We start from the raw sequence: 27992 nt of genomic DNA, 5'->3' as shown, positions 1-27992 counted from the left end.
CGAACTCACCCTTCAGTTAACATAACTAAGGACACGTTAATCATAAGCCTCCACCTTAGACCAAAGGAGTTTGGGATTAAGTGGCTGGAGATTGCTACAATTTGTGTCCTGGTCTACACTGGAAAATTAAGTCAGTTTAACCGCGTTGGTCAGGTGTATGAAAACGTCCCCGTGTAGCCAGCACTGGGTGGCCGGAAGAATAGCTCCATTGACCTAGCTACCGCCTTGCGGGGAAGTGGATTACCTGGGCCGATGGGCGAACGCCTCGCCAGTGTATGTAGTATGTACCCCGCAGCACTACCAGGGGAGTGGGGGCGGGGGGAACTGCTGCAGCGTGTTAAGTGTGCAGCCGTGTGAGGGCAGGTCTACACTTACAACACCGCATTTAATGGAGCTGCTCTACACGGACAGGAGAGCGCTCGCCCATCGGCGTGATTAATCCACCTCCCCAGAAGGGGCAGGAGCGCTTCCCCTGCTCACATAGCGCTGTCTACACGGGGGTTAGGTCAGTATAGCTCCGTCACGCAGAGGGGTGAAGAATCCATCCCCCCAGAGCGACATAATTGCTATCGATATAGGTCTGTAGTGTGGACCTGGGTCATGAGTGGCAATTTTGTTTTGAGGGAATGTAATCAGAAACTGGGGGGGAAGATTAGACGTGTGAATGGTTCCTGGAAGGGGAGGCATGATTAGGTGGCGGACGAGTGGGGGGAATAGAGGGAGAGGGGTTCAGGGCTGCGGCAAGAGGCGGGGGCTGGGGAGGGGGATGGGTGGAAGGGGAGCAAGGGGTTGGGGTTCAGGTGAGGAAGGCTATGGGGTTAGGGTAAGTGGAGGGGGCGGGACAGTGGGAAGGGAAACATGAGGGTGAGTAGTCTGGGGAAGATTAGGGGCAGGCACAACTGTTAGCCCCTCAATCTTCCCTCCCATGTGGATGCCCAGATCGGGGGGGGGGACTTTTGCTCTTCTTGGGGTGTCCATGCCCCCTCGTATGAGCTGGGATATGCCCCTGGGGGGGGGAGGGTCTGACCCCTCTCACATGCCAGGAGTTGGACCCCCTCCCTGTCTCTCCATTTGAGCCAGGATCTGGGGAAATCCTGCCCCTTTGGGTGTGGAACCGGCATGTCCCATGCATAGCAGAGGCTCTAAGACACTCAGGCGGGGGATGGGAACCCCCCCGAGATGAATGGAGCAGTTCACATGTTTCAGGGTGTATCCGCCTGCATGGGGTGTTCTCATTCAGCTGCTGCGATGGGTGTGGAGAGAAGCCCTTTCCCTCCTTCCTGTTTAAAGGACAATGCTCTAAAATGTGCACGCTTGCACTGATTGTCTTGGAATTTGCTATGCCTCGTGGGAGTGCAGAGTAGGGTTAGCAAGCCACGTTCGATAGCATTTGAGCCAGGGCTCCAGATAGCTAAGCCCTGAAAACATAGCTGCTTTTCAGAAAAGTTTCTAAGTGTTTTTTTGCTGAGATCTAGAGCTTAAACTGTCGCTGTGATATAGGTCAAAATGGTGTCAGTTGTTCACCTGTGCAATAAACATGTAATAATTCATGTTTGCTTGCTACAAGTTGTCTCTGTAACAATATACTGTATTGACCCTGGACATGGTAGAATAGTCAGCAGCCTGTCCAACCAACATTCTTGGAGACAGAGGACTTTGTGGGGGGCAGATACGGATGGGGCAGACAGGGAGAGATGCTGTGGCTGTAAAGGGGTGGGCAATGCAGATGGGTGGTAGGCAAGCCTTGGATTGGTTGTTTGGGACCTTTTGTATTTTATTAGCCCCTGGGGAAGTTGGGGCGGGAGTGGGGAGAGTGGCTACTCCCTGATCTTTGGGCAGATGTGGTGTTTCCAAAGACACAGAGCGCGCAGGTTTGGAACTCACAGCGCAGGTACATTGACTGCTGAGGGAAAAGTGATACGTGCACTGCCAGAGTTGCTAACTGGCCATTGAACTGTGGGGCTGGCAGAGTAAAGATGTTTGTGTCAACGGGGCGTAGCGGGGCAGTGCGGAAAGAGGGCAGAGTTAAGGTTGGATGGGCAACCTTAACTCTGCATTTCCTGGTGTCCAGAAGTTTGTGTTTTGCTCAGCTCAGGGCAAGGCTGCACTGCTGTAGCACTTTAATGAAGATGCTCTACGCCGACAGGAGAGAGCTCTCCTGTCAACGGAGTTAATCCACCTCCCCGAGAGGCAGTAGCTGTGTCGGTGGGAGAAGCTCTCCCTTCGACACAGCACTGTCCGCACTCAGGGTTAGGTCGCTCACGGGTGTGGAATTTTTACAGAACACTAAGTATAACCTCAGCGGTCTGCAAGGGAACGACCTACCACCAAGCAACCTGAACTCGGCATTAATATCGTTTTTTGCCATTGAATTAACTAAGGACAGATCTACACTACAGACTTTTATATTGATATAACTACGTCACTCAGAGGTGTGACAAATCCACAGCCCTGAGCGACATACTACACCGACCTAATCCCCCGCGTAGACAGTGCTATGTCAATGGAAGAGCTTCGCCCACCAATGGAGCTCCCGTCTCTCGGGAAGGGGGATTTCTCTGACTCTTAGATCACATTGTGCCTTTCTCCAGGGGCAGTCCACGCATAGAAGATAACAGCCTCCAGGCCAGGTATGGGTAGGGTTGAGGTTATGAGCAGATTCCATCCATGTCTGTTGTGAACCACCTTTTGCGCCTTTTGGGGACTTGCCTGGATGGTTTTATATACTGTTATCCACTGTCTCTGTGGATACCCTACAGCCTCACTCTCCATTCATTCTTCCATAGAGAGTAATTTAGGCCGTTGGTAGAGGGTCATTCTAGCAACATGGGCAAACAATTGCAGTTGGTATCTTTTGGCGACTGTAGTCACCCACGGCACTTTCAGTCTTCTAGGGCTGTTGTCCTTTCTTAGTCTATCTAGACTTGTCAACATTAGGACATGGTGCTGTTCAAATGTCTGCAGCTTTTGCTCCACATGCTTTGTCAGTAACAATGTTTCACAACTGTAAAGTAATGGGGGTACAATGAGCATTGTGTATAATCTGGGGTTAGCTGTCATGTACTCTGATGTATGGTTCAAACCGTTTTTATTGAGGCATGCAAACATTTTGCCGGCAGTAGCTATCCACTTGTCAATGTCATCTTCATAGCAGTTACCATGTGGTATGATGGAACCCAAGCAGCAGGAGATGTCTGCTTGTTCAGTGTCTATATGTTGCATCCATTAAGGTTGCAAAGTTGACACCCCAGAGCTAGGAAAAGCGAGAATCAAGGCAGCCCAGGCAACCTCTGCCCGGCTCCCGGGTACTTAGGCATTATGATACTGTCTGTAATTACGTTAGCACACACTGTTTTTCCCCTGCCTCATTCGGTGCAGAGGATGGATGGCGTTCACTTTTTATCTGCACCAGTCAGTGGTCCCTTACCTTATTTCCGGCCCACCCTTCGTACTGAATTACTCAAATAACACACCCTTCCACTTGTGGCTCACCAGCCCAGCTCAGCAGTAATTAAAAGTCATGCCTGTCTGATGGGTGGCTGGTGGCCCCTAGATGAGCTGAGTTTGGTGGGCCCCAATTCCAGCTCTCACATCACAAACTCAGCGCTCAGCATAGGAAGGCTCATGAGAGAGGCCAAGAACTGCCTGGGCCATGGAGGATGACCCCAACAGATCAGAGTTGGGCAGGTTGGCAGAGCAGCGTGTGGGGGAACAGCCCTCTAGTTGAACAGAGAACTGCAGTGACCCGAACTGGCAAAGCAACATCGTTCATCAACAGTAAATCCACATCTCTTCAAAACAAGGTTAAGCTGAAGTTTAGTGTAATATGCAAAGTATTTGCAAATTAACTCATCAACTAATTTGCATACAGGGTCAGGCAGGGAGCTGTGCAAGGCTTGGCAATTGTGATGATGAAGGTCACAGGGTATCAGTGATTTCTAGTGGAGGAATGAGGATGGAACAGCCGCTTGTTCGCACCACGGTTCAGATAGCACAAACTGGTGGAAGGGGTGAGTTGGAGAGCAGGGGGTCAGCGTGGGGAAAGCTAGAAGGCTTTGAACGAAGGGGGTCTCTCTATCCAGCGTTTTCAAACCTTGTTGGTTGCTAAAAGGCCATTGTCAAGCCAATCAGTCTTACAACGACCCTTCAGGATTTGTCTTTCAAAGGGATGTTTGGTTCACCCAGAAGTGAAGCCCAACCAAAGCCGTTACCAGCCACACGGTGCACTTGCAGCTTTGCCTGCAGTAACCACCTCGGAGGGCTGCACTGACCTCACTGCCAGGCTGATACCCAAGGACGGGGGCCACGGGTAACATGCCAACAAAGCTGTGCACGTTCTCTTCTGAGAGCTGAGTGCGGGGGCTGCTTTGGGTGTGCGAGGGGAAGGTGCTACCAAGGGGAGTATCGTCACCCATTGGCTGAAGGGGAGAGCTTCCAAAAGCGATCGGTTTGTAACATCATCCCATTGCGGCTGTGCTGGTGGTAAATGCAGGGAAGCGGGCAGCTCGCTGCAAAGAGTCTGGGCATGTCTCTGAACTCAGACACTTGGTTGTTTGTCCTTTTTGATGGTTTTTGTTTTTTTTTTAATTTAAAAAAAATGAGCCTGGAATTTCTCATCGCTTTCTGCCTTTGCTGGTTCAGAGTTGTTGTTTCTGACTCAGCCCATGTACGCGAGATGTTCATCTCCCTCTGTCTCGGAACCCTCTCCAGCAGTATCGTTAGATGTAATTCAGTCTACGTGTGCGTATACATGTGTGCGTGTATAAAACGTTCGGTAGAGCAGCCTACACAAGGCTAGCAAAAGAAACACTTGAGAATCTGGAAATGCCGGCGTTAAGGCAGCCTGCACAATGTCCACTCTGCCTCCTTGTAGGTAGACACTATGGCTTGGTCTACACTACCCCCCTAATTCGAACTAAGGTACGCAACTTCAGCTACGTGAATAACGTAGCTGAAGTCGAAGTACCTTAGTTCGAACTTACCTTGGTCCACACTCGGCAGGCAGGCTCCCCCGTCGACTCCGCGGTACTCCTCTCGCCGAGCTGGAGTACCGCAGTCGACGGCGAGCACTTCCGGGTTCGACTTATCGCGTCCAGACTAGACGCGATAAGTCGAACCCAGAAGTTCGATTTCCAGCCGTCGAACTAGCGGGTAAGTGTAGCCAAGGCCTATGATACAGTCATCTCACTTCTTATTTAGTGGTCGTGTCTAGAAGCTTCAGGTGCAGACCAGGCTGTACATAGAATCATAGCGTATCAGGGTTGGAAGGGATCTTAGGAGATCATCTAGTCCAACCCCCTGCTCAAAGCAGGACCAAGCCCCAATTTTTGCCCCCTCATCCCTAAATGGCCCCCTCAAGGATTGAACTCACAACCCTGGGTTTAGGAGGCCAATGCTCAACCCACTGAGCTATCCGTCTCCCCCAAACACAAAACAGAAAGGCAGACTGTGCCCCAAGGAGTTTACAATCAAAGTATAAGACCAGAGACAGCAGGTGGATACAGGCAGACGGGGGAGCACACGCAAACAATGAGACAGTCAAGTCGTTATTTGCACTTAGGACCAGATTTTCAGAAATATTCAGCACGCACACTCAGGGCCAGATTGGCCGAAGAGCTTGGCTCCCAACACGCGGAGGTCTGCTGAGAATTTGTCCGTATCTATCACAGTGGAGCTTCTGGGTACTGAGCTCTTTGGAAAACCTGGTCCCAGTGTGGGTGCTAAGCACTGGAACCTATGCCCTTAGTGTCCATGAAAAGTTCTGGAGAGGAAAGTGCTCTGTCCATCCAGGAAACAGGCAAAGTATGGGCAGCATCCCATGTTACTCCTGGGACAGCAGCGCATCCGTTGCTGCCGGTTACACTGCACTGGGACCACAAAAAAGCAGCTAACAGTGAAGTCACTTTTTCAAGCTTTTTTTTTTTTTTTATGTTGAAAGAATATTGTGGTTTCTGATCAGGGAGCATTTACTAGTAAGTGAACAGCACCGTAGTCTGAGTGGGACCACGCTCCCTTGCTGTTTCTGATCAGCTGCCGCTGGCAGAAAAATTGAATATGCTTCTTTTTATGGAAAAAAAACCTCATGAATGAATCCGGTCCGAAGCATTAGCTGTAAATAAACCTCCAATAAAGTTCAGTGTGCGTAAGTAATGCAAGCCCTGGGAGTAATAAATCCCACAATTTAATCAGAAGCTTAAACCTGGTATCAGCTTCCCTACTGTTATTTATCTTTTTGGGTAAGCACCTTCTTCCATGGTTGTTACCCCACAAATAATTTATGATGCTGTTAAATCATTCACAGCTGTGTCGTTCCTGTGGAGTCTACACAGATCAGTAAACTGAAGGCTCACAACTAACCCTAGGAAAACAGTAAATTAGAACAGGCAGGTTCTAAAACAAGGGAATTATCTAGCAATTGCAGCAGTTTTGCAAGGCTGGTGTTCTTGTCAGATATGCAATAGGGCAGAACAGCCTTAAAGGGGCTTGTACTGAGCCTTCCTGGCATGCTCCTCAGCGGGCGTAAATCAGCATAGCTCCACTGATGTCAAATGATCTGTCCGATTTACACCAGCGGAGGATCTGGCCCTCCCATCCCTGACAGGACCTGCTGTGTCTGAATACCGCATGCCCGCAGTTCCCTAGGACTTCTCTCCGAAGAGAGCCTCTGTTGGAAATGGTCTGGGACCGGGACCGAGAGGAAGGCCAGTTCCTGTGACTCCTTGGAGAGATCCTGCTTCCTGCAGAGCATAAAATGTGATGGAAGCTGCCAGGCCAGGCCAGCACACACTGGACAATGAGGGCTTGGGACCCAGGCTTTCCCCATGCCACATCTCAGCTAAAATACCCTGTGAGTGCTGAGAAAAACCCTAAGCTATCACCTCCCTAGGGCTGGCGAGGCCCTTGCAGCTGAGGAGGGGCTAGGGCTGGCAAGGTTCGTGCGGCTGGAGGGAGAGTCTTGGGCTGGGGAGACCCACATGGCTGGGGAAGGTCGGGGGGGGGGCGAGGCCCCCATGGCTGGGGCGGGTTTAAGGCTGGTGATGCTCCTGTGGCTGAGGAGGGTTTAGGGCTGGCAAGGCTCACGTGTCTGGGGAAGGTCTGAGGCTGGCAAGGCCCCTGTGACTGGGGAAGGCCTAGGGTTGGTAAGACCCCCGTGGCTGGGGAGGTTCTTAGCCTGGCAAGGTCCCTGTGGCCGGGGAAAGTCAAGGCCCCCATGTCCGGGAGGGTCTAGGGCTGGCGACACTCACGCAGCTAAGGAGGATCAAATGTGAGTTAAAATTAATTAAAAACTGGGCCCCTAAAGCAATGTAGCAACTGTCAGACTTTTCTTTGTCCCAAATGATCCTAACAACAGACTAGCACATATACTCTTCAAACTCTCTCTATAGGGAAAGTTAATGATGATCTTGCACATAGGCTATATTGGAAGAAATGGAGCTAAGTCATCAGTGGTAGTTGTCTCTAATTGCTATCATTATACAGGCTACAGACAGGCCCTATAGCTGAGGTAACTTTTATGTGAGGCCATTTTGACATCACAGGTGATTCAACCAGTCACCATTCTTCCTCTGCAGCTAATCTGCATTCAGCATTGGGTTGTCTGTAATGACTCAGGGATAGGATGGAGACTGGACGTACATCCAGAATCTTCATTGGTAGATTATTTGGCCCAACTGCTTTTCTGTGGCTACCTCCTGGCCCAGATGTCAGCGCCTGAAAGGTTTCTCATAGCACTGCTGCCTCGGCTCCCCTGTGCGCTGAGACACAAGCAAAGCGGGAGCCTGTAAAGCACAGACAATTGGACGCAGGCACTGGATTGCCCCTGCCCCCCTTCCCATGGTGCCGTCTCACTAACACAGCCCTCGAAACAATAGGTCAGTGGCAAATCAGGGCTGGCTTCACCAGTGTGCCATGTCTGCTTCAGTGATGCAAAGCAGCTATAAACTCAGCCTAAGTGATTGGTGCATTCCAGCTGCTTTGTGCTGGTCTGGTGTACCGGGGAAGCTGTCCTTAGAAGTTAACATTTCAACTATGGTTTAAGGGCATCTATGTAGCTTCAGATCATTAGAAATATCACACGGCAGCATGCTCTTTGGGTCTCTCATGTAAGTATTCACATAGGACATTTTAAATAATTTTTGCCAAACTAAGGAAATTTAAAAAAACAACAACAAACCTTAAAATGGAGTTACGTTGAGATTATGTATCAGTAATTTAAGGGTAAAAAAATGACAGGGATTCTATAAATACCCCCAAACCAAGTGTGTTAAACCCAGAAAATTCACAGTTAAGAGTACACTTAAAAGAAATCCAAACTTGTTAAGAAATGCACAGTGAGGGCACCTGAAGAACCACAAGGAAAAATACGGAAAAAAAATGAATGTGTTTTTACAAATAAATGCAATCCAATCTGGGACCACAAACACTGAAATGCCTTACCCAGACCCGTGGGGTTCTCACGGGAACATAAGAACGGCCATACTGGGTCAGACCAATGGTCCATCTAGCCCAGTATCCTGTCTTCTGACTCGCCAGTGCCAGGTGCCCCAGAGGGAATGGAACTGACCACGGCACTTATCAAGTGATCCGTCTCCTGTTGTCTAGTCCCAGCTTCTGACAGTCAGAGGTTTAGGGCCATCCAGAGAATGGGGTTGCGTCTCTTCCCATCCTGGCTAATAGCCATTAATGGATCTACTTATCTAGTTCTTTTTTGAACCCTGTTATAGTTTTGGCCTTCACAACATCCCCTGGCAATGAGTGCCACAGTTGACTGTGCATTCCTTATGTTTGTTTTAAATCTGCTGCCTGTTAAGTTCAGCGGGTGACTCCTGGTTTTTCTGTTATGAGCAGGAGTAAATAACACTTCCTTATCACTTTCTTCACACCAGTCATGATTTTATAAACCTCTAGCCTATCGCCCCTTTTCTAAACTAAAGAGTCCCAGGCTTTTTAATCTCTCATGTGGAAGCTGTTCCATACCCTTAATCATTTTTGTTGCCCTTCTCTGTAGCTGGTCCTATTCTAATACATCTTTTTTGAGACAGGGTGACCAGGACTGTACATAGCATTTGAGGTGTGGGCATACCATGGGTTTATACAGCCACATTATTATATTTTCTGTTTTATTATGTATCCCTTTGCTAATGGCTCCTAACATTTGACTATCACTGCACATGGAACAGAAGTTTTCAGAGAACTATCCACAATGACGCCAAGATCTTTTTCTTGAGCGGTAACAGCTAATTTAGACCCCATCATTTTGCATGTTCAGTGGGATTCTTTTTTCCAATGCACATTACTTTGCCTTTATCAACACTGAATTTCATCTGCCATTCTGTTGCCCAGTCACCCAGTTTAGTGAGATCCCTTTGTAACTCTGCCACAGCGGCACTACCAACCATCTGGGTCTGCTCTGCTGCCCTTTGTTCCCTGGCTGCACTACCGTGTGCCCCGTAGACACTTCCCACTGAGAGTGTTGCCTGTAGAGACCCCATTGATTGAGGATACTAGAAAGAGACAGGGAGATGGCCAGATGGCCACTAGCTGCCATTTCCCCCTAGCCATCCTCCTCCTTGTCCCCCATCTGCCGCCTTCTGCGCCTCTCCTTGTTTCCCATATGGCATAATGGACAGAGAATTTCTCTTGGTGGTCGGGCCCCAGCTGTGCACCTTTGGCAGCTGGTAAATGGCTCTGACCAGACAATCAGGACATAGTTTGGGCACGCAGTGTCCACAGCCAGGCTGATGGTCCTAACTCCCAAAGCGACGACACCATCAGCTTCCCTTTCCCACTAGCCAACAGAACTCATGCTTGGCCCCTCTGCAAATGCCCGTGTTTGTAATGGTTTGAGTTCTTCTAGACCCATCATTGCTCTGTCACCCCTTTCCCCGTCAGGCTGGCTCACGGGGCCTGCGCACCATGCACAGAACCAGTTCTGTGCCACCTCCGCAGGAGGCCCAAGGTGGAGTGGAGGGACATCCTGGGGCAGGAAGGGGCAAGGCCAGTGTGGATGCACCCTAGGGCAGGCCAAAGTGGTGTCCCAGCCTGTGGCAGAGGGTGCAGTGGCCCCAGACTCTGAGCAGGGGGGCACGAGCCAGGCCCTCTCTCCCTGCCCCAGCACAGGAACGATCTGGCCTACGGTGCATTGCAATCACTGTAGTGCCTTTGTCACACACGCCCCGGGCAGAGTCAGCACTCAGTCAGTCTGTGTGTCTCTCTTACTGCTTGCTGCCTTGCATCACTAAATGGTGCACGGTCCTGCCTGGCCCTGCAAACCAGGTCGATGGCTCAGCCTGTAACTATGGGTAACAGTCTCCACCCAGGGGAAATGCTCCCCCTCGGAGCGACACTGACAGCGAAACACCTCCCGTCAGTTGTGAAAGGGCTCAGTGTTCTGGCAGGTAAACGGTCCCGTTGCGGGAACCCTGGTCCCCACGCAGTACAAGTCCATCCGAGGGGGAGTTTCTTCTGCCAGCTGTCATACCGTCATCCCAGTCACCTACTCTCCCACCGCTGCCCTGTCACGTTAGCACACAGTCCTGCTCTGATCCCTGGGGCTCCGAGACCCTCCTCCAGAGCAGTGTTTTTCCCCCTGGTCTTTTGGCTTTTCCCTCTGAGCTTAGGTAACAGTTGCCGGAGGAGTTGATTGATGTGAAGCGAGCTCTCTTGTTCGGTTGTTTTGAACATTGCTGTTTTGTAACCATGAACTCTCCTTATTCTTTTCTTGCAGATGAGCTCACAGTGCCTGCACTTTATCCCAGTAGCCCTGAAGTGTGGGCGCCGTACCCTCTGTACCCAGCGGAGTTAGCACCTGCTCTACCTCCTCCTGCTTTCACCTATCCCGCTTCACTGCATGCCCAGGTAATTTATACCAACCAGCCACAACTTCACTCACTCTACCACCAGTCCTTTCGAAGCTGGTCCCCCAGCGCACCCTGTCCAACTAACCCCTGTCCGGCTAACAGACACTCCTCCAGACGATTAATGATCTCACCCCAATCAAGCTGACACATCCTCAGGGGACGAGTGGGGACAGGCTTCCCGAGGTGATAGCACACACTGCCTGATGTATCCCAGACACCTCTCTCTTCCTTAATCCTTTCACTTTCCTTCACACAAAGACCACAGGAGGCAGTTCTAGACTCTACCGGGTATTGAAGAACCCTGGACATATGTACCTCTGGATATACGTACTGTGCAGCCCAAACTGGCTCTTGCGGCTAATTCTCTGGAAGGCAATCGGTGTGGTGTGTGTTTGCGTGGCTGGGTGTGTTTGGAGATGGCCATCTGTGAGGTCAGGAGTTTGGTGCTGTAGCCTAGATGTCAGGGCTCCCGACTCCAAGGCAGGTGATCTACTCCTGAGCTACAGGGACAGCTGTCACTGCGTGGACAGACCCATGTGCTGTAGCTGCAATTGGTTACTGGCATGGTGTTGGCTGGTGAATGATGCCTGATTAATAGTGCTCCCTCCACCTCACCCACCGGTGGTTCCAGGTCAGTAGCCACCGCCGCTGCTGAGAGGAGTTCAGGCCCTTTGCCTGTCCCATCCCTGGCAGGTCTGCTAGGCTGTGGACAAAAGTGTGGGGGGATAGGTCATTCTCCCCCAGCTTAGGTCTGGGGTGCCCAGGGTCTGCTTGGGGTACATTTTTGCAGCTGCTACCACGCTCTGCTCTAAGGAGGGCAATGTGAGCAAGGAGACGAGGATTTGCAACAGCCCCAGAAACATTCTGAGTTCCGGTGATCCCAGCCGAATGAAAGGCGAGACTCCAGGCACGGTGCAGGCAAGGGTTGAATAAGGCTCCCAGGCACTATGGGTTGAATAAGTTGGGTTCCAGCTTCTTAAATGATAGGATGGAAGAGAGAACAGAAGAACTCACTTTTGATCGTGCCCTGAAAAATTACTTACCAGAAACCTTAGTGACTGCAGTCTTAGTCCTTGAAACCTTCCGACGCTGACTCCTGCGGGCCAGGGGCCAGGTGATTCCCTGCTGTGAGCTGGCCACATGTGACGACAGCTACATGTAAGTGGCAACCACCACCAAGCACTTCGAGTTTCCATGCCCCTGAGGGGCCAAGTGTGCAGCACGATGTTACCAAAGTTGGGGAGCTCCTTCCATCAGAGACGTGTTTTATCACTCCTTGATAGCAACTGCACATGTCTCAGTAGCCTGGCTTCTGGAGGGACTTTTCCTGCATTAACAATCCACATAGAATCATAGATTATCAGGGTTGGAAGGGACCTCAGGAGGTTATCTAGTCCAACCCCCTGCTCAAAGCAGGACCCAGACAGATTTTTGCCCCAGATCCCTAAATGGCCCCCTCAAGGACTGAGCCCACAACCCTAGGTTTAGCAGGCCAATGCTCAAACCACTGAGCTATCCCTCCCCCCTGCCATATGTTGATGCTCTTCTGATCTTGCATACAAATGCATGTAGTCATGCATGGCGTATCTGAGTAGCTAAGCTGGAGGAGATGCTAGTGATTTCCATGACATTACACTTTGAGCAATCTACAGCCCAAGAGAGAGTCAAGCAGTGTGAATTCCATAGAGGGACAGGCAGAAACCCTATTCCAACATGTTATGGAGCAGTGTGGGTTTCTAAGGGGCAGAATGGACAGCAGCCCAGGAGCGTTCACACTGAGATAAGCAACAGGAGAGAGGCAAGTCTTACTGCTGTTTGTGACTCCCTTCTCCTCCACCCTATGTCCCAACACATCACAGAGAGCAGAGCACTTGAGGCAGCACCAGGCAGCCAAAGAAGAGCTGTTCATATGATCCCATGAACCGCACCTCCCAAGATGACCGTCAGAGATGTGTAGGCATTTCCTGGTGCTGCTACCTAAACCAAAGGGCTGGGTGTTACATGCCTGCAAGCTGTGGCCACTGAGGTGCCCTACTACCAAGCCAACCTGCAAGTTGATCCTCTGAGCTAGGCCAGGGTTCACTTTGCTGCCGCTCAGTTTGGGCCTGTGGTGAGTTCAGTTTTGAGATTTCATAGCTAGCTCTGGTCACTGCAGATTCTTTTGTTCCTCCGTCTCCATCAGCGGGTGACACCGGAGTTAGACATAGACTAGGCCACCTTTGGAAAGTGCACGAGCACAATGAGAGAGGACATTTTAGAGCCAGCCTCTCGTCTTTAGGGCTGTCACACTCAACTGTGATATCACAGCCCCTTCCGGGAAAGGACCGTTCCCTGTACCCTGTCAGCCACGCATGTGAGGGAAGAGCGCTTCTCGAACTACTTTCTGCAATGCCGAGTAAATCCATCCCTGGCTGTAGCTGCTCCCCCGTCTGTGGGTAATTGTCCTCCTTCCAATATTTATGCTGAATGCATTTCCACGGGAGCTGAGCCCAAGGGTTACCAACTAGCGAGGGAGGCTGAAAATGTAGAACGGGTGACCTAGATCAAGGGTAAACGTGGGAGAATTCCCAGTCACGCTGTTGCTGCGGATCTGTCTGCGACTGAAAGTGTTGAGTGGGGGTTTCGTGTCAGTCCGGGATGAAAAGCCACCAGACAGTGAGAACAAAACTCACTGCTAGATTCAGAGATTTTAGGGCCTGAAGGGACCAATAGGATCATGCGTTTCTGTTCTGGTCTGTAAAGGTTCTTTTCCCTTGCTGTGCGTTAAAGGGCGGGACTGATGGACAAATAGCCATGCCAGGCTATCATGTAGGGCAGCAGTGCAAGGCTCGGTATAAAACCCAAGGCCTTTCCTTGTTTCCTCTCCCAAGAAGGGCAGGGGTCAGTGCTTAACGTGTGGCAGCTGGGGAGGGAGGCTCTAAATACATGAGTTGATTATGGGCCAGTTTTTCAAAAGACCCCAACACCCAGCCGCTCCCAGTGTTTGCTTTTGGAAAGGCTGGCTTAAACTTAGCCTCTAGATTCTCAAGAGAGGGGCCTGGACTGGACCAACAGGCCAGGATCCAGGGGCCTAGGACAGACCCAGTCACTTGCTGACTCAGTAATTTAGCAGGCCCTGGCCCTGGAGGGGTGGAACCATTTGACACTGGATTTCCTCCCCCTTGGCAACGTATGTCCAAGCAGCTGGCTTGCCAGCGCCAGGCATCCTGCTAGAGAGACCCGTTGAACCAGCACTTCCAGCTGGTAATGCAGGGGCGTTCCCTACAGAAATTCAGATAGTTCGTGGAAACGCAGGAACTCAAGTGAGCTCACGAACTTCAGCGTGAGGCAAAGTGACTGTGACAGGGATGAAAAGGAAAATGAACTCCAAACGGAGGGCCATGTTTTATTCACAACCAGCGGTGGGGCAGTCTGCTGGCTAACGCAGCCCAGCAAAGTGGAAGGCAGAAACACCAAGTAATGTACGCTCTGTCACAAGCACTTTTCTGCTTGTTGAACCCTGAAGTTGGGACCCCTAATGGCCCTTGATAGCAGGAGTACTGTAGTTAAAAATTAACGAGCAAAAGCAATAATTAAATATGGATGACGAGCACTCACTGTGGACTTGGCCTGCCAGCAGGCTGTGCACGCCTGGCTGCTCCCAAACGGCGCGGCGCGGCCGGAGCCTCTCGACCATCTCAGTCCGCTCAAGGGCGTTCCTGAAAGCAATGCCCAGATAGCACCGGTGGGAGGGGCTCATTCACAGGCAGCCCCGTTGCTAGGAGAAATGGGCCCGAGGAAGGCTGTCCATGCCAGGGCGGGGGGGCAGAGAGAAGGCAGGCAGGCCATGCCTTCTTGTCAACCTCCTCGCCCAAGCAACAACCTTTCCTGTCCCCCGGCTTCTCTTGTCCCCACTGTGCAGCATGGCATGGGGTGAGAAGCGTGAGTCTGATTCAACCGGGGGAGGACTGAGCCAAGGACTAGTGCAGGGGAAGGGCCATGGTGGTGACGTGATTTGGTTGGTGGGGAGTGTCCCTTGGCTGTATGTGCTCAGCTGACCACCGGACGGTCTAGCTGGCCAGCGGCTCCTGTGGGTGACCAGTCTGCTGGGGCTCACCGAAACCAGATCAAACCAGCAGGGATGCAGACACAGGCCTTGCAACTGGGCCACATAGTCCCCTTGGGCTTGAACCAGAACCCAGATCAGAGCTTCCCTGAAACCTTGGAGCGAAATCTCAGCTCTAGTTACCCAGTTCTGCCACCCGTACTCCCACGGAGCAATCCCGTCTCTGGGCACGGCCCCACTGATTTCTGTGGACATGCCGGCAGAGTAAGGCACTGCTCATTGGGAGTACATGTGGCAGGATGGCACCCAATGGCTACGCTGTGGGTATAAAAGTCATGTGGCTGGGGAAGTCACACTTCCCTTCTCTGAGCCTGGCTGGGGCAGGGAGCCACACGGAGGTGGCACGTTGTGTTTTCCAACCCCGGTGCGAGTCCAGGCTTGTTATGAGAGGGAGCATTGGGTGGTTCAGGTAGAAATGGGAGTCTGCATCATTTGGTGAATGCAGGAAGATTAACCACTGGCATGTGGTGGATTCTCCATTCATTGGGTGTATCTTTCTAACAGCGCCACTCCAGTTTAACCACACGCTAACTGGGCTGGATGCAGGAATCCCGGGTGGGGTCATAGGGTTTGTGCTTTGCTGGGGGTCTGACCAGATGATCACAATGGTCCCCGCTGGCCTTATACGCATTCAAGGTCTCAGCCCCACAGGTGACTGCATGTACAAAACTGCAAATGAAACCAGGCCACGTAAGTTATGAGACTGAAGCCGCACAGAGGCTGGTCGTTGCAGATGATTTTTTGTGCTTCTGTAACTCATAGTGGTCCCTATTCTGTGCTAGCAATGTTGGGATCTAGTGGTGGGCAAACAAACTGAAAATTGTTAGTGTGCCGCTTGGTGGTCAGATTATTTGCTATGAGATAGACATAGGCCATATTTATAGAGGACTGTTAGTAATATGTGCCAATGACTTTTCCAGGGCAGTGGATTATTACTTATTTTTAATGCACATAAAAGATGTGCATCAACTTTGTAATTAGGAAAACGAGGGCTAACAGCACTGGCTTTTGCCACGTGCCGGCTGGGGATTCCCTGAGGCCAGCTATACTAATACGTCTGTGCCCTGAACCTCCAGCGTGGGGGGACCTCCTAGTGGAGGCTGCCAGTCAGCCCAAGATGGCTGGTGGTTTGGTAAAATGGGCAAATGGCAATCTATGGCTCATGTAATCCAACAGCTCGCCACTAGTGACCAAATCAGGCTTTAAAGGCAGCACGCCAGAGAGGAGCTGAGACTCCAGAGAGCTCTGCACAAAATACTTACATTGCTAGCCGCACTTTGGGGGAAAACGAGTTAGCAAGAAGGTGAGAGGTTTCCAGATTTGCCAGAGAGGCGTTTTCCTGCATGAATGGCCACCTCTGACCCACCGAGAACCCATTTGCCTAGGGCACCAGGTCACATCTGACCCACACTGAGAACATATTTGCCTGGGACACCTGGCTGCTTCTGGACCCATATTCAGAGTGTGTTTGCCTAGAGCACCAGGCGATGCCCGACCTACACTGAGAATGTTTGCCCACAGCCCACAGCCACGTCTGACCCATACTGCAAACGTTGGTCTGTGACACCCGCTGGCTGGAGCTTTGGCTCCATCATTTTATAACATCATTGTGTTTCTGCAATGAAAGTGGACTTACAAAAACCACTGGTGAGAAGTTTTCTTCTCTTTCAGCTTGTGCAACGAGAGAAGCTAGGATTTGCTCAGTGCCTGTCTGTTTTTGTTCAGCAATGCACTGAAGGTGGCTGCAAATAGACAAGGGTTTTCTAGATAAGTTCCACGGTACCTTTAAAGATTTTTGGCCCAACCCCATCAGTTTCCCTGAGGCAAAACCCCCACGGAGGTCAATGAGAGCAGACGCCGTCCATTTATTTACAAGTAACAGTTCACAGTGTGCAGCGTCTGAATGATCAGAATCCGGCCCTAAAGCAGAGCTCCCCAGTGGAATCTAGCCAATGGGTAAAGCTGTCTCAGGAATATTCAGCCAGCTTTTAATTACCTTATTTAACTTTCTAATTAAAGCTAATTGGGAGAACAGTTGAGAGCTTCCTAGTATGTTATTTGGGGATCTGAAAGCGCTTTCTAAACATTCATTAATTAACCCCGATGAGGTCGATTAGTATTCTACCCCTTTTACAGCCTGGGAAGACGTGTCACAGTGAGTGAGTGACATGGCCAATGGCTCACAGCCCAGCATTGCTGCGGTACATAGCAAAGCCCTGGTTTGCAGCCCTCTGCTCTGACTAGGCGACAACGTTAACAGTTCTGGAGCCATGTAACAGAGATGGAAACGAACCTTTTGCGGAGGAGAGCTGAATCCAACATTACTTAAAATTAGGGTTGGGCAAACTTCTTTGCTTTAAAAACCAACTTCAGATTTGGGCGAAAGTCCAGCTTTTCAGCTACTGGTATGTACGGGAAGAAAGCTGATAAATATTCCGGCAGATATATCTGTGTCTTGTCAAATAGCATTTGACAGGCAGCCCCTGCCATGGGTCTGAGACACAGAAAAGAGCAGACAGCTGACTGGGTTGGTGAATTACAAGGACATGTACATAGCAATGTGATCCTCCCCTCTCTAAGAAGTTTGCAAACGCAAGATACAGAATCGTTTAATGTGCATCTTAGTCACGTCTAACTTGAGTAATAAACAGTGTGTCTGAGAGAGCTTTATTGCTACTTTATCAGCCATTCTTAATCTGATGATTTCGCTCATAGCTTTTATTATTGCAGAGTTCTGGGAACTGGAGCAAACTGACGCAGGATTAGCTCTTGCACAGATGAATGTACAGAGTTAAAATCAGCATGGTCTCTGCACAACTCTTCTGGGCTGTAGTTGAGTGAGCTCTCCCCGGATGAGCGTGGCTAGCCCAAGTCATTGCCGGAGCAGTAGCCTGACTACACACGCCTACGTGCTGCAGGTCATGGCACTGAATGGTGACTGAATGCAGACGTTGCCTCTGTTAGTTGTGAGCCAGCCTGGTGCTAGAGGGCATGTCGTGGCTGGAGGCATTGTCTTTCCAACAAGACGTGAGCCTGAAACTCACGGTCATTTCTTCTCATTTGATCTCATGGCCTATGTCCCACTATCAGTTGTCTCTGGGCACATTTGAATTTGTGTAATTAGGCATTCCCCCTACTTAAAATTCTCTGCAGAGTGTCATTTAGGTGTGAAATCCTTTGCTTCCTTCTATCTTCAACTGTTGCATAGAGTTGCCACGTGCTGTTAAAAATCTTCCATGTTCCAGCCCCGCTGCGGTTGAATTTCAATTTGTGCAAATGCTTGGAATTCTTAGAGCTGAAAGGCACTTACAGTAATATAAGTTATCATTATTCTAGAAAGGAAAGGGCCAGAACTTTAGCTGGTATCTGAAGAGATACCAGAGATAAGTTTCTATTCAGCATAATGAAAACACAACTGCAGACTTATAGGTTTGCAGGGATAATGGTTAAGAGATTTTAAAAACACAGGCAGCCACACAATTTCCTAGTGGCTAACAGCTGAAGAGTTTCAAAGTATAGGTTAGTCCCATAAAAGCCAGCCGTGAGCCCTCCAGAGCGAGATGATAATAGAGGAAGAATGGGACCGTTTTCACTACATTCACATATGTGGGGTAAAAATGTTCCTGTGTATGAAGAGTCACTGACTGCCGATGGGAGAAGGTAGCTCAGATAACGAGCGTGGCTTGGCCCGTGGCAAAGTTCAGGCAAACAGGAATAGAAGTGAAGTGATAGATTTCAGTCCCTAGTGAGGGCAGGAGATGAGCGGTACACATCTGAGGGCCGAACGCAGCCCGTGCTCCCAGACAGCAAGTCCCACATTTGTATTGTACCAAGCAAGAGATTGTCATGATGCTAGAGCCGTGGATGGGGTTATTTCCTATACCACAGGCCCTGGCCACGCTCTCAGGGTGAGTGCCTCACACCCACCCGTATGCTAGTTGAAAGGGCAAGAGTGGCATAAAGGGTCCCAAATAGCCCCACTTCTGGGGGGAAGAGGGTGGGGAAGAGGCTTCCCCCACTGCAGGGAACCCCATACAAGTCCTGGTGTAGTGGGCATGCTGAGGGCAGAAGAGGTGTGCCGGGAGCAGGGCCACAGCATGCAGCACTGTGTGGCCTCCCGGCAGTGCTGCAGCCCCACAGCACCGCCTGGGGAGACTACCACAATCAGCCAGGCCAGGCCCCCCAGGGCTGTCTGAGTGACGCCAGGGACCTCTCCAGTCCCCAGAGCAACGCACGCTCAGGACGGGCAAAGGTTGCTTAACCCCCCTCTCCAGGGGCTGGGAGTAAGAGAGAAACAACGGCCTGTCCAATGCAGTGACACTGCAATGCGTTTAAAGGCAATAAAGCGCTAGCAGGTCCCACTGTGAGAACCACTGGGTTCTAGCTGTGACCGGAACTACAGAGCTACTCGCCCAGTTCTAGCATCAACCCACAAGCCTAGGGCGAGAGACCATTCTCTGTAGCTGCTGTACCCAGAGATTATTTCAGATTATCTCCCAGCTAACCAAGTTCTTCTTTAGCTCACGCACCAGAGGCCCCAGTTCATGGTGTTGAAGGTCCCTGGCTTTCAGGATGTGTTGTAGGTAACCACAGCGGGGGAGAATGGCATTCTCTTCTGCTTCCATGGGGGCACATCTGCCCTGCTGTGGCCATGCGATCTAGCTCCTGGTTGCCCAGAGCTGGGCTAGCCCAGTCTTAAGCAGAGCCGGCTGACCCTTTCTAGCTTCCTGTGTTAGTGCGTTACAGCAGACAGGTGGTAAAGTGAGCGTGGTGAGCGCATGGCAGTGAGTGTGCAGAGGTGCAGGCGGGAGCCATGGTAAAGCACAGCTCCCGGAGCAGGGCAAGCTGCCAGTCCCGGGCACAGAGTGGGAATCAGACTGTCTTCTGCCTCCCTGCCTTCCCCTCTTCATTCTTTCCTTTCTTCCTCTGTGGAAAACACCAGCTCTTAATCAGTTTGGGTCCCCCTGGGCACCTTTATCCAACCCACAGGATGCACCAATCTCCACCTGCTGCACCCTGACACTGACAGCAGTTACACACATGTACCCTTCCCCCCCTTCTATCATGTGCTGTCCTGGCTCTGCCCCAACCCACTGTGGTAGCAATGCCCCCCCCACCCCCACCACCTATCCCAGGAAGGCAACGCCAGCGCTCCTATTTGACTAGTGACTTCATGGACTCAGAGGCAGCAAACCATAAGTAAGGGGTAGGTGCTTCCTTTTATTTCCCCACACACACACACACACACATTTCTGTTACATATTGGGGCTATTTCAGCGTGGTGGGGGAAGACATTGGGAGCCTGTTAAGCCTAGTGGGAGTTAAACAACTCCATTTCCTTTTATCCTGCTGGAAATTCAGCCCAGAATTTTCTACCAAACTCCCATCTCCTCTGCTGATTCGAAGAGAGCCATTACCTCACCCCTCTGGGGAAGTAAGTGGCAGGGGCTTTTGGTGGTGTGCTGCCCAATGGCAGTTCTGTGCGGTGTGTGGCCCGGCAAATAAGAGAAGCAATGACATTACCCTCAAACAGTAGATACAGAAACAGCTGATCCTCCTTCCCAGGTGCAAGCTCTACCTGGGTACTTGGGCTGGGTACCCAAGTAATGCCTTGGAAGGATGCTCCAGCATGCTCTGATGTGCTGTGGTAACGCCATGCCCCGAGGGAAACGGACACACGTGGAACTAGATGGGGGAAAACACAGGAATGTTTGTCATGTTCAGAGTAATAAATGACTGAAAAAGGGATCTGTCTGTCGTAGGCTATGGCCCTAGGACAGCGCCAGTGCTGTTTAATAGGGGTCAGGCAAATAGGCACTTTACCTCCCTTCCCAGTGTTCATGTAGCAGCCAGCTAGTCCCAGAGCCAGCTTTGTTCTGAATTAATCCAAGGGGGAAGTACATCCAATGTCCTGGGGGCCGGGGCAATGGTCGTGTGGGTATGGCTGGCCAAGGAGTGAGGGACTGTCACACCCATCTCGAAATCTGCTTAGAGCGGGGAGTCTGAAAGCAGGTCACACTCCCCTGCTTTAAGGATGGGAAGGGAGAAGGATGGACAGAACCACGGTGTATTGGCACCGTCTGGGCCCCTGTATGACCAGCACTGCAACCCCAAAGGCTCAAGTGAGCAACTGCCGCTCCACTCAGGCCAGGAACATTGGGGCTGCATGGGGCCCTGGTCGTGTGCCTGCATTGAAGGCTAGTTCAGCAAGAGAGCTGCCTACATAACTAGCGCTGTAGCATGTTCCCACTTGGGCCAGAGGCAAGCCACACGGAGGTGGGTCTCCATGGTCTTGACCAGCGTCAGAGCCCACCTGGTTAACAACGAGCTGTCGTTAAAGGGATACGGGCAGCTCCTTTCAGCCCACATTTAACATACCTTCCAAACAACACTGTCCGCCTGGCAAGGCCAGGCTTATAGCACTTTCACAGGGAAAGGTGGCCCCTGCAGAGCCCCCGAAACTGAAGCTGCTGACCTACAGAGCACACAGAACACGGACAGCAAGACACGTTCCCCTACCGTGCCCCTCAGCCGAGCCATCCAACCAGGGTGTCTTCTCTAGCCCACAGCATCCAGGTATCCATATAGTTACCAGATGTTCCTGGATGACCCTCACAATGCTCCTGGCAGCTAGGGGACCATTATGGCCCCATTTACAGACCCGGCTGGTGAATGGCACCAGGGAAACTGGGGAGGCGGAGACTGGAGCCAGGGGCAGTGCTGTGCAGCGTAGGGTAAGTGCATTCATGGACCCAGTGGCTCGCCCTCGCTCCGGTGAAAGATGGGAAAGGGCAATAATTTTCTTTAAAGCCCAGCGGGGCAGAAGTGAAAGAAGAGTAGGCAGGAGCCTACGGGGCAGGTCCTGGAGTCAGGAACGCGCGTGGCTAGGAGGAACTGCCTTTGCTCACTAGGCCTTATTGTTTTATCTGCCTTGAAATGGGGTCTGTGAGCGTTTTGGCCGGATCGGCGTCCTCGTTCCACTCACTGGTCATACGGCTGCTGTTTGAGAGCTGGGTATTATTAGCTGATAGTTTTGTCCGCCGTGGGGCCAACTCTCACAGTTTTATCACGGCTCTCGTGCTTTTGGGTTGTTTGCACCTGCCTCGTGAATACACGATGAAAGGTGCCAACACGGGAATTGTCCCTGATTCCAAATGGCTGCCAACTGCCACGCCAGTGAATGGGGCTGAAGCCAACACGCTGGGCACCATTTCCATTTCCCTGTCTGCGTGGGGAAGGGAGGCTGCCCTTGAGAAAGCTGTCTGCCACCTTCCATTGTTTCCAGTGAGACTGAAGCCAGGCCCACAGGCAATGTGGCTGTCACTGCATGCTTCAGGGGGCTGGACCGGGCACAAGGACTGTGAGGAGCAGCAGAGGCCCTGTGATGGGGAGCGCAAGGGGGCTCAGGAGTTTGATTTAGAGGTTGCAGGGTGATGGGGGGTGCAGGGAGAGGCAGAGGACAGTGATGGAGTGGGAGATGGACGGGATCCAATGGCAGTGCCCACAGCCTAGGGGGAGTGTTGGGGACGGGTACCAGCCAGGGGAAGGACTGCCAATTTGCAAAGGGACTGTAGGATTCTGTCACAGGGTTTCAGCACCTACAGGAGGAGCTGTTGCTGTGACATGAGAAGTGCCCCTGATCCCGTGTTTTTCAGGGCTGGCAGAGCTCTGTGCGAGAGCCTCAGGGCTGAGGACACAGACCTGCCCTGCCACTAAGCCCTGCCTACATTTATGACCCTAGAGCAGAGAGAGAGTGCCGGGGTAGTGGGAGGAAAGGGAGGGAGGGCGTCAGGGAGGGGAGGCAAGACAGTAATAGGAAATGGCTGGCAATCCCCCATTTTAGGGGTGGGTGGAGTCTCCCTTTGAGCCGTACATTAAAGGCTCACTCTGTCCACCTGGTACACAGACGCCGCCCCGCCGGCCTCTGTCCGCTGGCTACACGCAGACGCCGCCCCGCCGGCCTCTGTCCGCTGGCTACACGCAGACGCCGCCCCGCCGGCCTCTGTCCGCTGGCTACACGCAGACGCCGCCCCGCCGGCCTCTGTCCGCTGGCTACACGCAGACGCTGCCTTGTGGGCCTTTTTCCATAAGCAAAAGCAACTACAAACTGTAACTGCTAGAGTTAAATATTCTGAAGTCAGTGGGACCAGGTAGCTTGCATCCAATAGTCCAGTTTAAAAGATATTGGCTGAGGTGATCTCTGAAACGTTGCTATCCATTTTTAACAAACCTTGGAACACCGGGAAAGTTCCAGAGGACTGGAAAATAGCTAATGTTGTGCCAGGATTTTAGAAAGGTAACTACAGGCCAGTTAGCCGGAGATCAATCAGTGAATAATTCAAGGCTTGCAGCATAATTAATAACCAACATGGTTTTATGGAAAATAGGTCGTCAAACAAACTTGATATTGGATGAGATAAGGTCAGCTGATCAAAGTAACTGTTTTGACATAACATACTTAAAACAACATGAGTTTTAATACTGCCAAATGTGCTCGGGGCGGGGGCAGCGCGTGGAGCCCTGTGGGTTCCCCCTGCCTAGAAGCCGGACCCACTGCTGGCCGCTTCCATGGTGCAACGTGGTGTCGAAACAGGTAGGGACTAGCCTGTCTTAGCTGGGCAGCACCGCCGATGGGACTTTTAAGGTCCAGTCGGCAGAGCTGACCAGAGCGACCCAGTGCCTGACATGTCGTGACCCAATACTGGGTCCCAACCCGAACTTTGATAAACGCTGCTCTAGTCTGTGCCATGCAGGAGGTCAGACTAGGTGGTCATGGTGGTCTGTCCCATCTGGCCTTATAACCTATGAATCTGATACTTTCCTCTCTATCAAAGCTGCCAGCCACAGGGGTTAGAAATAAAATACTTTAGCAGAGAAAGTTTCCCTCCTTATTTTTCAGACCAGTGATTATTAGGATACTCCAGAGTTCTTACCCAAAGTAGTTTTCCAGGCCATCTTCATCAGGAGAGCAAGCTCAGAGCTTACTCAGCAAGTCCCATGGCTTTCACCTGGGCAGAAATAGTCAATGCATCCCATGAGGAGAGCAGCCTCCGGACACCTCTACATCCCTCCACCAAACACTGCAGAGGGGAGGTGGTGTCAGATGCTGCACTTGGTTACCAGCTTCTGTCCCATTCTCCCTCAATGTCTCCTTCCCTTCTGGCTCCACTGATCTGCTATGGATACAAACCAAAATCTGATAGGGCCCCCCAGGGAGTGCCAAGGGAGCAGCAGCAGTACCTGAACAGTGAAATATCAAAAGGTAAATTTAAAAATGAGTGTGCAAAATTGTGGCACATAATTTGTCCATGGAATTACTGCGATTGCATATCCAAATGATCAGTTAGACGTCTAACTGCCTATTTGCATGTACAAATTATTTGTGCACAGTTGTGCTTTCAGGTCTGAAATTTCGGGACTCATTAACAGCATCCTCATTGGTTATTAATGAAATAAGCTGATGACATCATAATGGATGCACAGAACAATAGTCTCCATGGTCAAGGGTCCATGTTTCAATTCACATGTGTTTGAGCCCCTGCATTTCGCAATGAATTTCTGGCTTCAAATGAACCCAAAACTTAGTCAAAATCATCAGGTTTCACCCAACTTCAAACTGATACAATGAGAATCTTCCAAGTTTTGCATGTCAAAGGGCCCAACTAACCTGACTAACCTGGAATGAAACCCAGAGCCAGGAGAGCTGGCGTTGGGTTCAAGCTTCATAATTTGAGGGTGAAGATGTATAAAAAAAATCTGCCCTCGCCCTGGGATTCGGCCCCAGACGAGCGTAATATTTGACTAGAGGTAAATTGTGCAAGATGTGCTTTGACTTCTCCCCCCATCCCCCCACCAGTCCTGCCCAACTCTTCCCCTCCTGAGCCCCTGTCCCCATTGGCGGTATGAGTGGGCTCTTTTCTTGTCTTTCCTTTCTGCCTTGCTCTCATTCACGCACTTGTGCTGCCTGCACAAAAGGCATCAGCGGGAAATGATACGTTTCCATATAGTTGGACAGGCCGCTCAGTGGCCAAGTGAAAATTGCCCAATTTCACTCTGATGGTTGCGGTTGGATATGTTCCGTGCAGCCTGGCCGGGGCCAGAGAGAGCTGGCACACAGTGAAGCACATGCAGGACAGAAGGAAAGAATCTGAAGGCCTGCTTCTGCCACCCTCATGCTGGTTAGCACCTTATACACCAGCAGGCCCTGTGACGTCAGAGCAGCTCCTCACAGGTCAAGGGGAGTCACAGGGCAGAGTCAGGCCCTCATGCAGACCTTGCATGTCACGTGGGACTCTCCACCATATTTGTGAGAGGAAAAGCAACTTTTCAGGCCAACCCTCACCAAGTGCCTTCTCCAGAGCAGAGTTCTCAAGGTGTTCCCTCCTTCTGCATCTGTAGCGTTAATAGTGTTGGTGCTACATGTGCCGCTGCAAAGAAGCTATATCCCCTCAGAGCGCAGACATTATTGCTTTCCTAAACCCATCTACAGATGCAGCGAAGGCGGGAGAAGCCATCCTTTCAGCAGTGGAAGAGACACTAATATCTTAGTGACTTTCTCAGTTGCTTAACAACAGTTCCTCAGGCTTGCTGTCACGCGTATGTGCTAGAATGCAGTTCTGCGCTGTATAAAAATGGCACCTCCTCCTTTCTCAGCAGATCTGCCCGCTCTGCAGAGCCAGGGTCCCAACTGCGAGCTGCAGTGACTGAAAGAAGCGTTCACTGCTTTTAGTCCCTTTTGCCCTGCACAACTAACAGCCAAGAGCGAACGAGCGAGTCCATGCCTCTTTGTGCAGCGCTGCTGATGGAGCTCCAGCGAGTCACTGCTCTGCAAACCTGCCCAACGCCATGGGGTTCGCAAGTGCAGCTTTGGCCTGCAAAACGTAGACTATTAATGATAATGCATGGGAAAAATTGGATCTGAGCTTAGGTTGAGATTGCAGAGCTGGATCTTAGAGGAGCCACCTTTTTGCTTGTAAACCGAGCATATTTTCAGAGTCACTGGTCAGATCAGAACAGCATTTTCAGGCAGCGTGGTGCAGCATCTCTGGAAAGCCACGCAGGAGCCTCCTGCGATGCTCAATTTCAGCATTCAGACCTAGAGCTGGTGTGACTGGCGCCAGGAGGATCAGGCAGTGCAAAGGGGTCCTCTGACGTTGTAGAGCCAGCAGAGGCACTGCTATTCCCCTTTCATCTGCCGGCGTGGCAGGGAGAGGGACATGTTCGAAGGAAAGGGAGCATGGGACACTAAACTACCGCCCTCCTCCCCCCCCCCATCCCTGACTTGGGTTTTGATTCCTTTAGTTTCGTGTTTGGGTCAGACCTGCCTTCAGGCAATACCGTCTCTGCAGGAAGGACCACGTAGCAGCAGGAAGAGGATAGCGAGCACGAAGATGAACTCTAAGGCAGTGGTTCTCAACTAGGGGTCCGGGGCCCACTGGGGGGCCGCCAAGCAGGGCTGCCATTAGACCTGCTGGGGCCCAGGGCAGAAAGCCGAAGGTCCATCACCGAAGCCTGAGCAAGTTAGCTTCACAGGGCCCCCTGTGGTGTGGGGCGCCAGGCAGTTGCCCTGTTTGCTACCCCCCAATGCCGGCCCTGGCTTTTATAGGCAGAAGCAGCAGTTGTTGTGGCACAGGTGGGCCGTGGAGTTTTTACAGCACGTTGTGGGGGGAGGGGGGCTCAGAAAGGAAAAGATTGAGAACCCCTGTTCTAAGCCACAGCTCCAACTTCGGATGGGCAGCTCAAGCACGGGCCCGGATCTGCCCAAATCCAGCCCCACGGGTGTGCTCTGGCAGCGGAGTGCTGGCCTTGGCCCTACCGGTGAATCCGCTTGCAAGTGGCAATGGACGGGGGACCTAACGTTGGGGCTGCAGCTGTGAACCGCCCAGAACTGAGGAAGGGGATGGTGTTTAAAGCCGGGTTTTGGGGCTAGGCCTGTCTGGCACTTAGAGTGAGCCCAGAACAGGGCCCAGCTCTTCGCAGAGACCCAGGATGTGGTTTGTGCAGGAGTTGAAGGCGTGTGATGCCGCCTAGCTCATGTTTCACTCCCGCCTCTCTTGTCATTTCAGATGCGCTGGCTCCCTCCCTCAGAGGCTGCTTCTCAGGGCTGGAAGTCCCGTCAGTTCTGCTGAATACTGTGTAAGTGTACGGCTCTGCGTGGGCTTCCCTTCCCCGGCACCAGCTGGAGGCAATGGCTCCTTCTAGCAGTCACTGCGGGCTGGCGAGGAAGGGGTGTCCTGCCATAGCAGAATTCACGTCCCTGCCCCTGGCTCTGCTCCGAGTCTATAGGCGTGGGAGGAATGTCGGTATCTCATGACGCCTCCCCAGGCCCTTTCCTGGCCATGGCTGATTGTATGTATCTCATCACTCCACTACGTGGATAATTCACACGGAGGGCGTTGTACAGCTTCTCCTCTAAAGCTTGGCCTCATGGGGAGAGTGTTCTGGAGTTTGGGGGAGACAAGGCCCGGCACCCCCAGCTTCCTGTGATTCACCGTGACTCAGCCAGACAGTAGAACAGAAGGTTTATTACACGACAGGAACACAGTCCAAACCAGAGCTTGTAAACATAAACAGGACCCCTTAGTCAGGTTCTTCTGGGGGGGTAGGGATCTTAGACCCCTGCCTTGGGGTTCCCTCCAATTCCCCAGCCAGCCCAAAACTGAAACTCCACTGCAGATGTCTCATTCCCCCGTCCTCCCGGCTCCTCCTCCAGCCTTTGTCCAGTTTCCCGGGCAAAGGTGTCACCTGGCCCCATCCCCCTCCCAGCTCAGGTATCGTCCCTCAAGTAAAGTCTCCCCCGGCTATTCTATTCCCCATGCAGACAGTCCCAGTAAAACTAGACGACATTCCCAGGTCAGTCCGTCCCGCTCCCTGCTGCGTCACAGAGAGGTCCTACGTTCCTCTCCCTTGCTGTCACCGTCTGACAAAGCGATTCAGTGCCCGCAGCTGGCATTGGGGGTGGGTGACAGAGCCTGGGGCACCAAAACTGGAGCTTGAAGGCAGTCACTGGACAATGCTGTTGGAGTGGC

The 27992-nt window shown here is 51.7% G+C and overlaps 1 protein-coding gene across 14 annotated transcripts in view; it reads left to right on the top strand.

Annotated features, from left to right (window-relative positions):
• The window catches only part of RBPMS (RNA binding protein, mRNA processing factor), a 133918-nt gene that overhangs the window by 88274 nt on the left and 17652 nt on the right, over window positions 1–27992 (top strand). For 5 of the 14 annotated variants that reach the window (XR_006175900.2, XM_042856312.2, XM_042856311.2 and 2 more), the window contains exons 6-7: window positions 10727–10857; window positions 27030–27099. Coding sequence is in view for 10 of the 14 variants with exons in the window: in XM_042856312.2 (XP_042712246.1) it covers window positions 10727–10857; window positions 27030–27092 (194 nt within the window). In the remaining 4 variants the exon portion in view is untranslated. Of the gene's footprint in view, window positions 1–10726; window positions 12970–25617; window positions 25687–27029; window positions 27100–27992 lie in introns of those variants that run through there. The other 9 variants (XR_006175902.2, XR_006175901.2, XM_042856316.2 and 6 more) reach the window with 4 other exon arrangements.

This window comes from Chrysemys picta, chromosome 5 (assembly GCF_011386835.1).
Source record: "Chrysemys picta bellii isolate R12L10 chromosome 5, ASM1138683v2, whole genome shotgun sequence".
NCBI classification, from domain to species: domain Eukaryota; kingdom Metazoa; phylum Chordata; order Testudines; family Emydidae; genus Chrysemys; species Chrysemys picta.
This window is presented reverse-complemented; position numbering and strand designations above follow the sequence as displayed.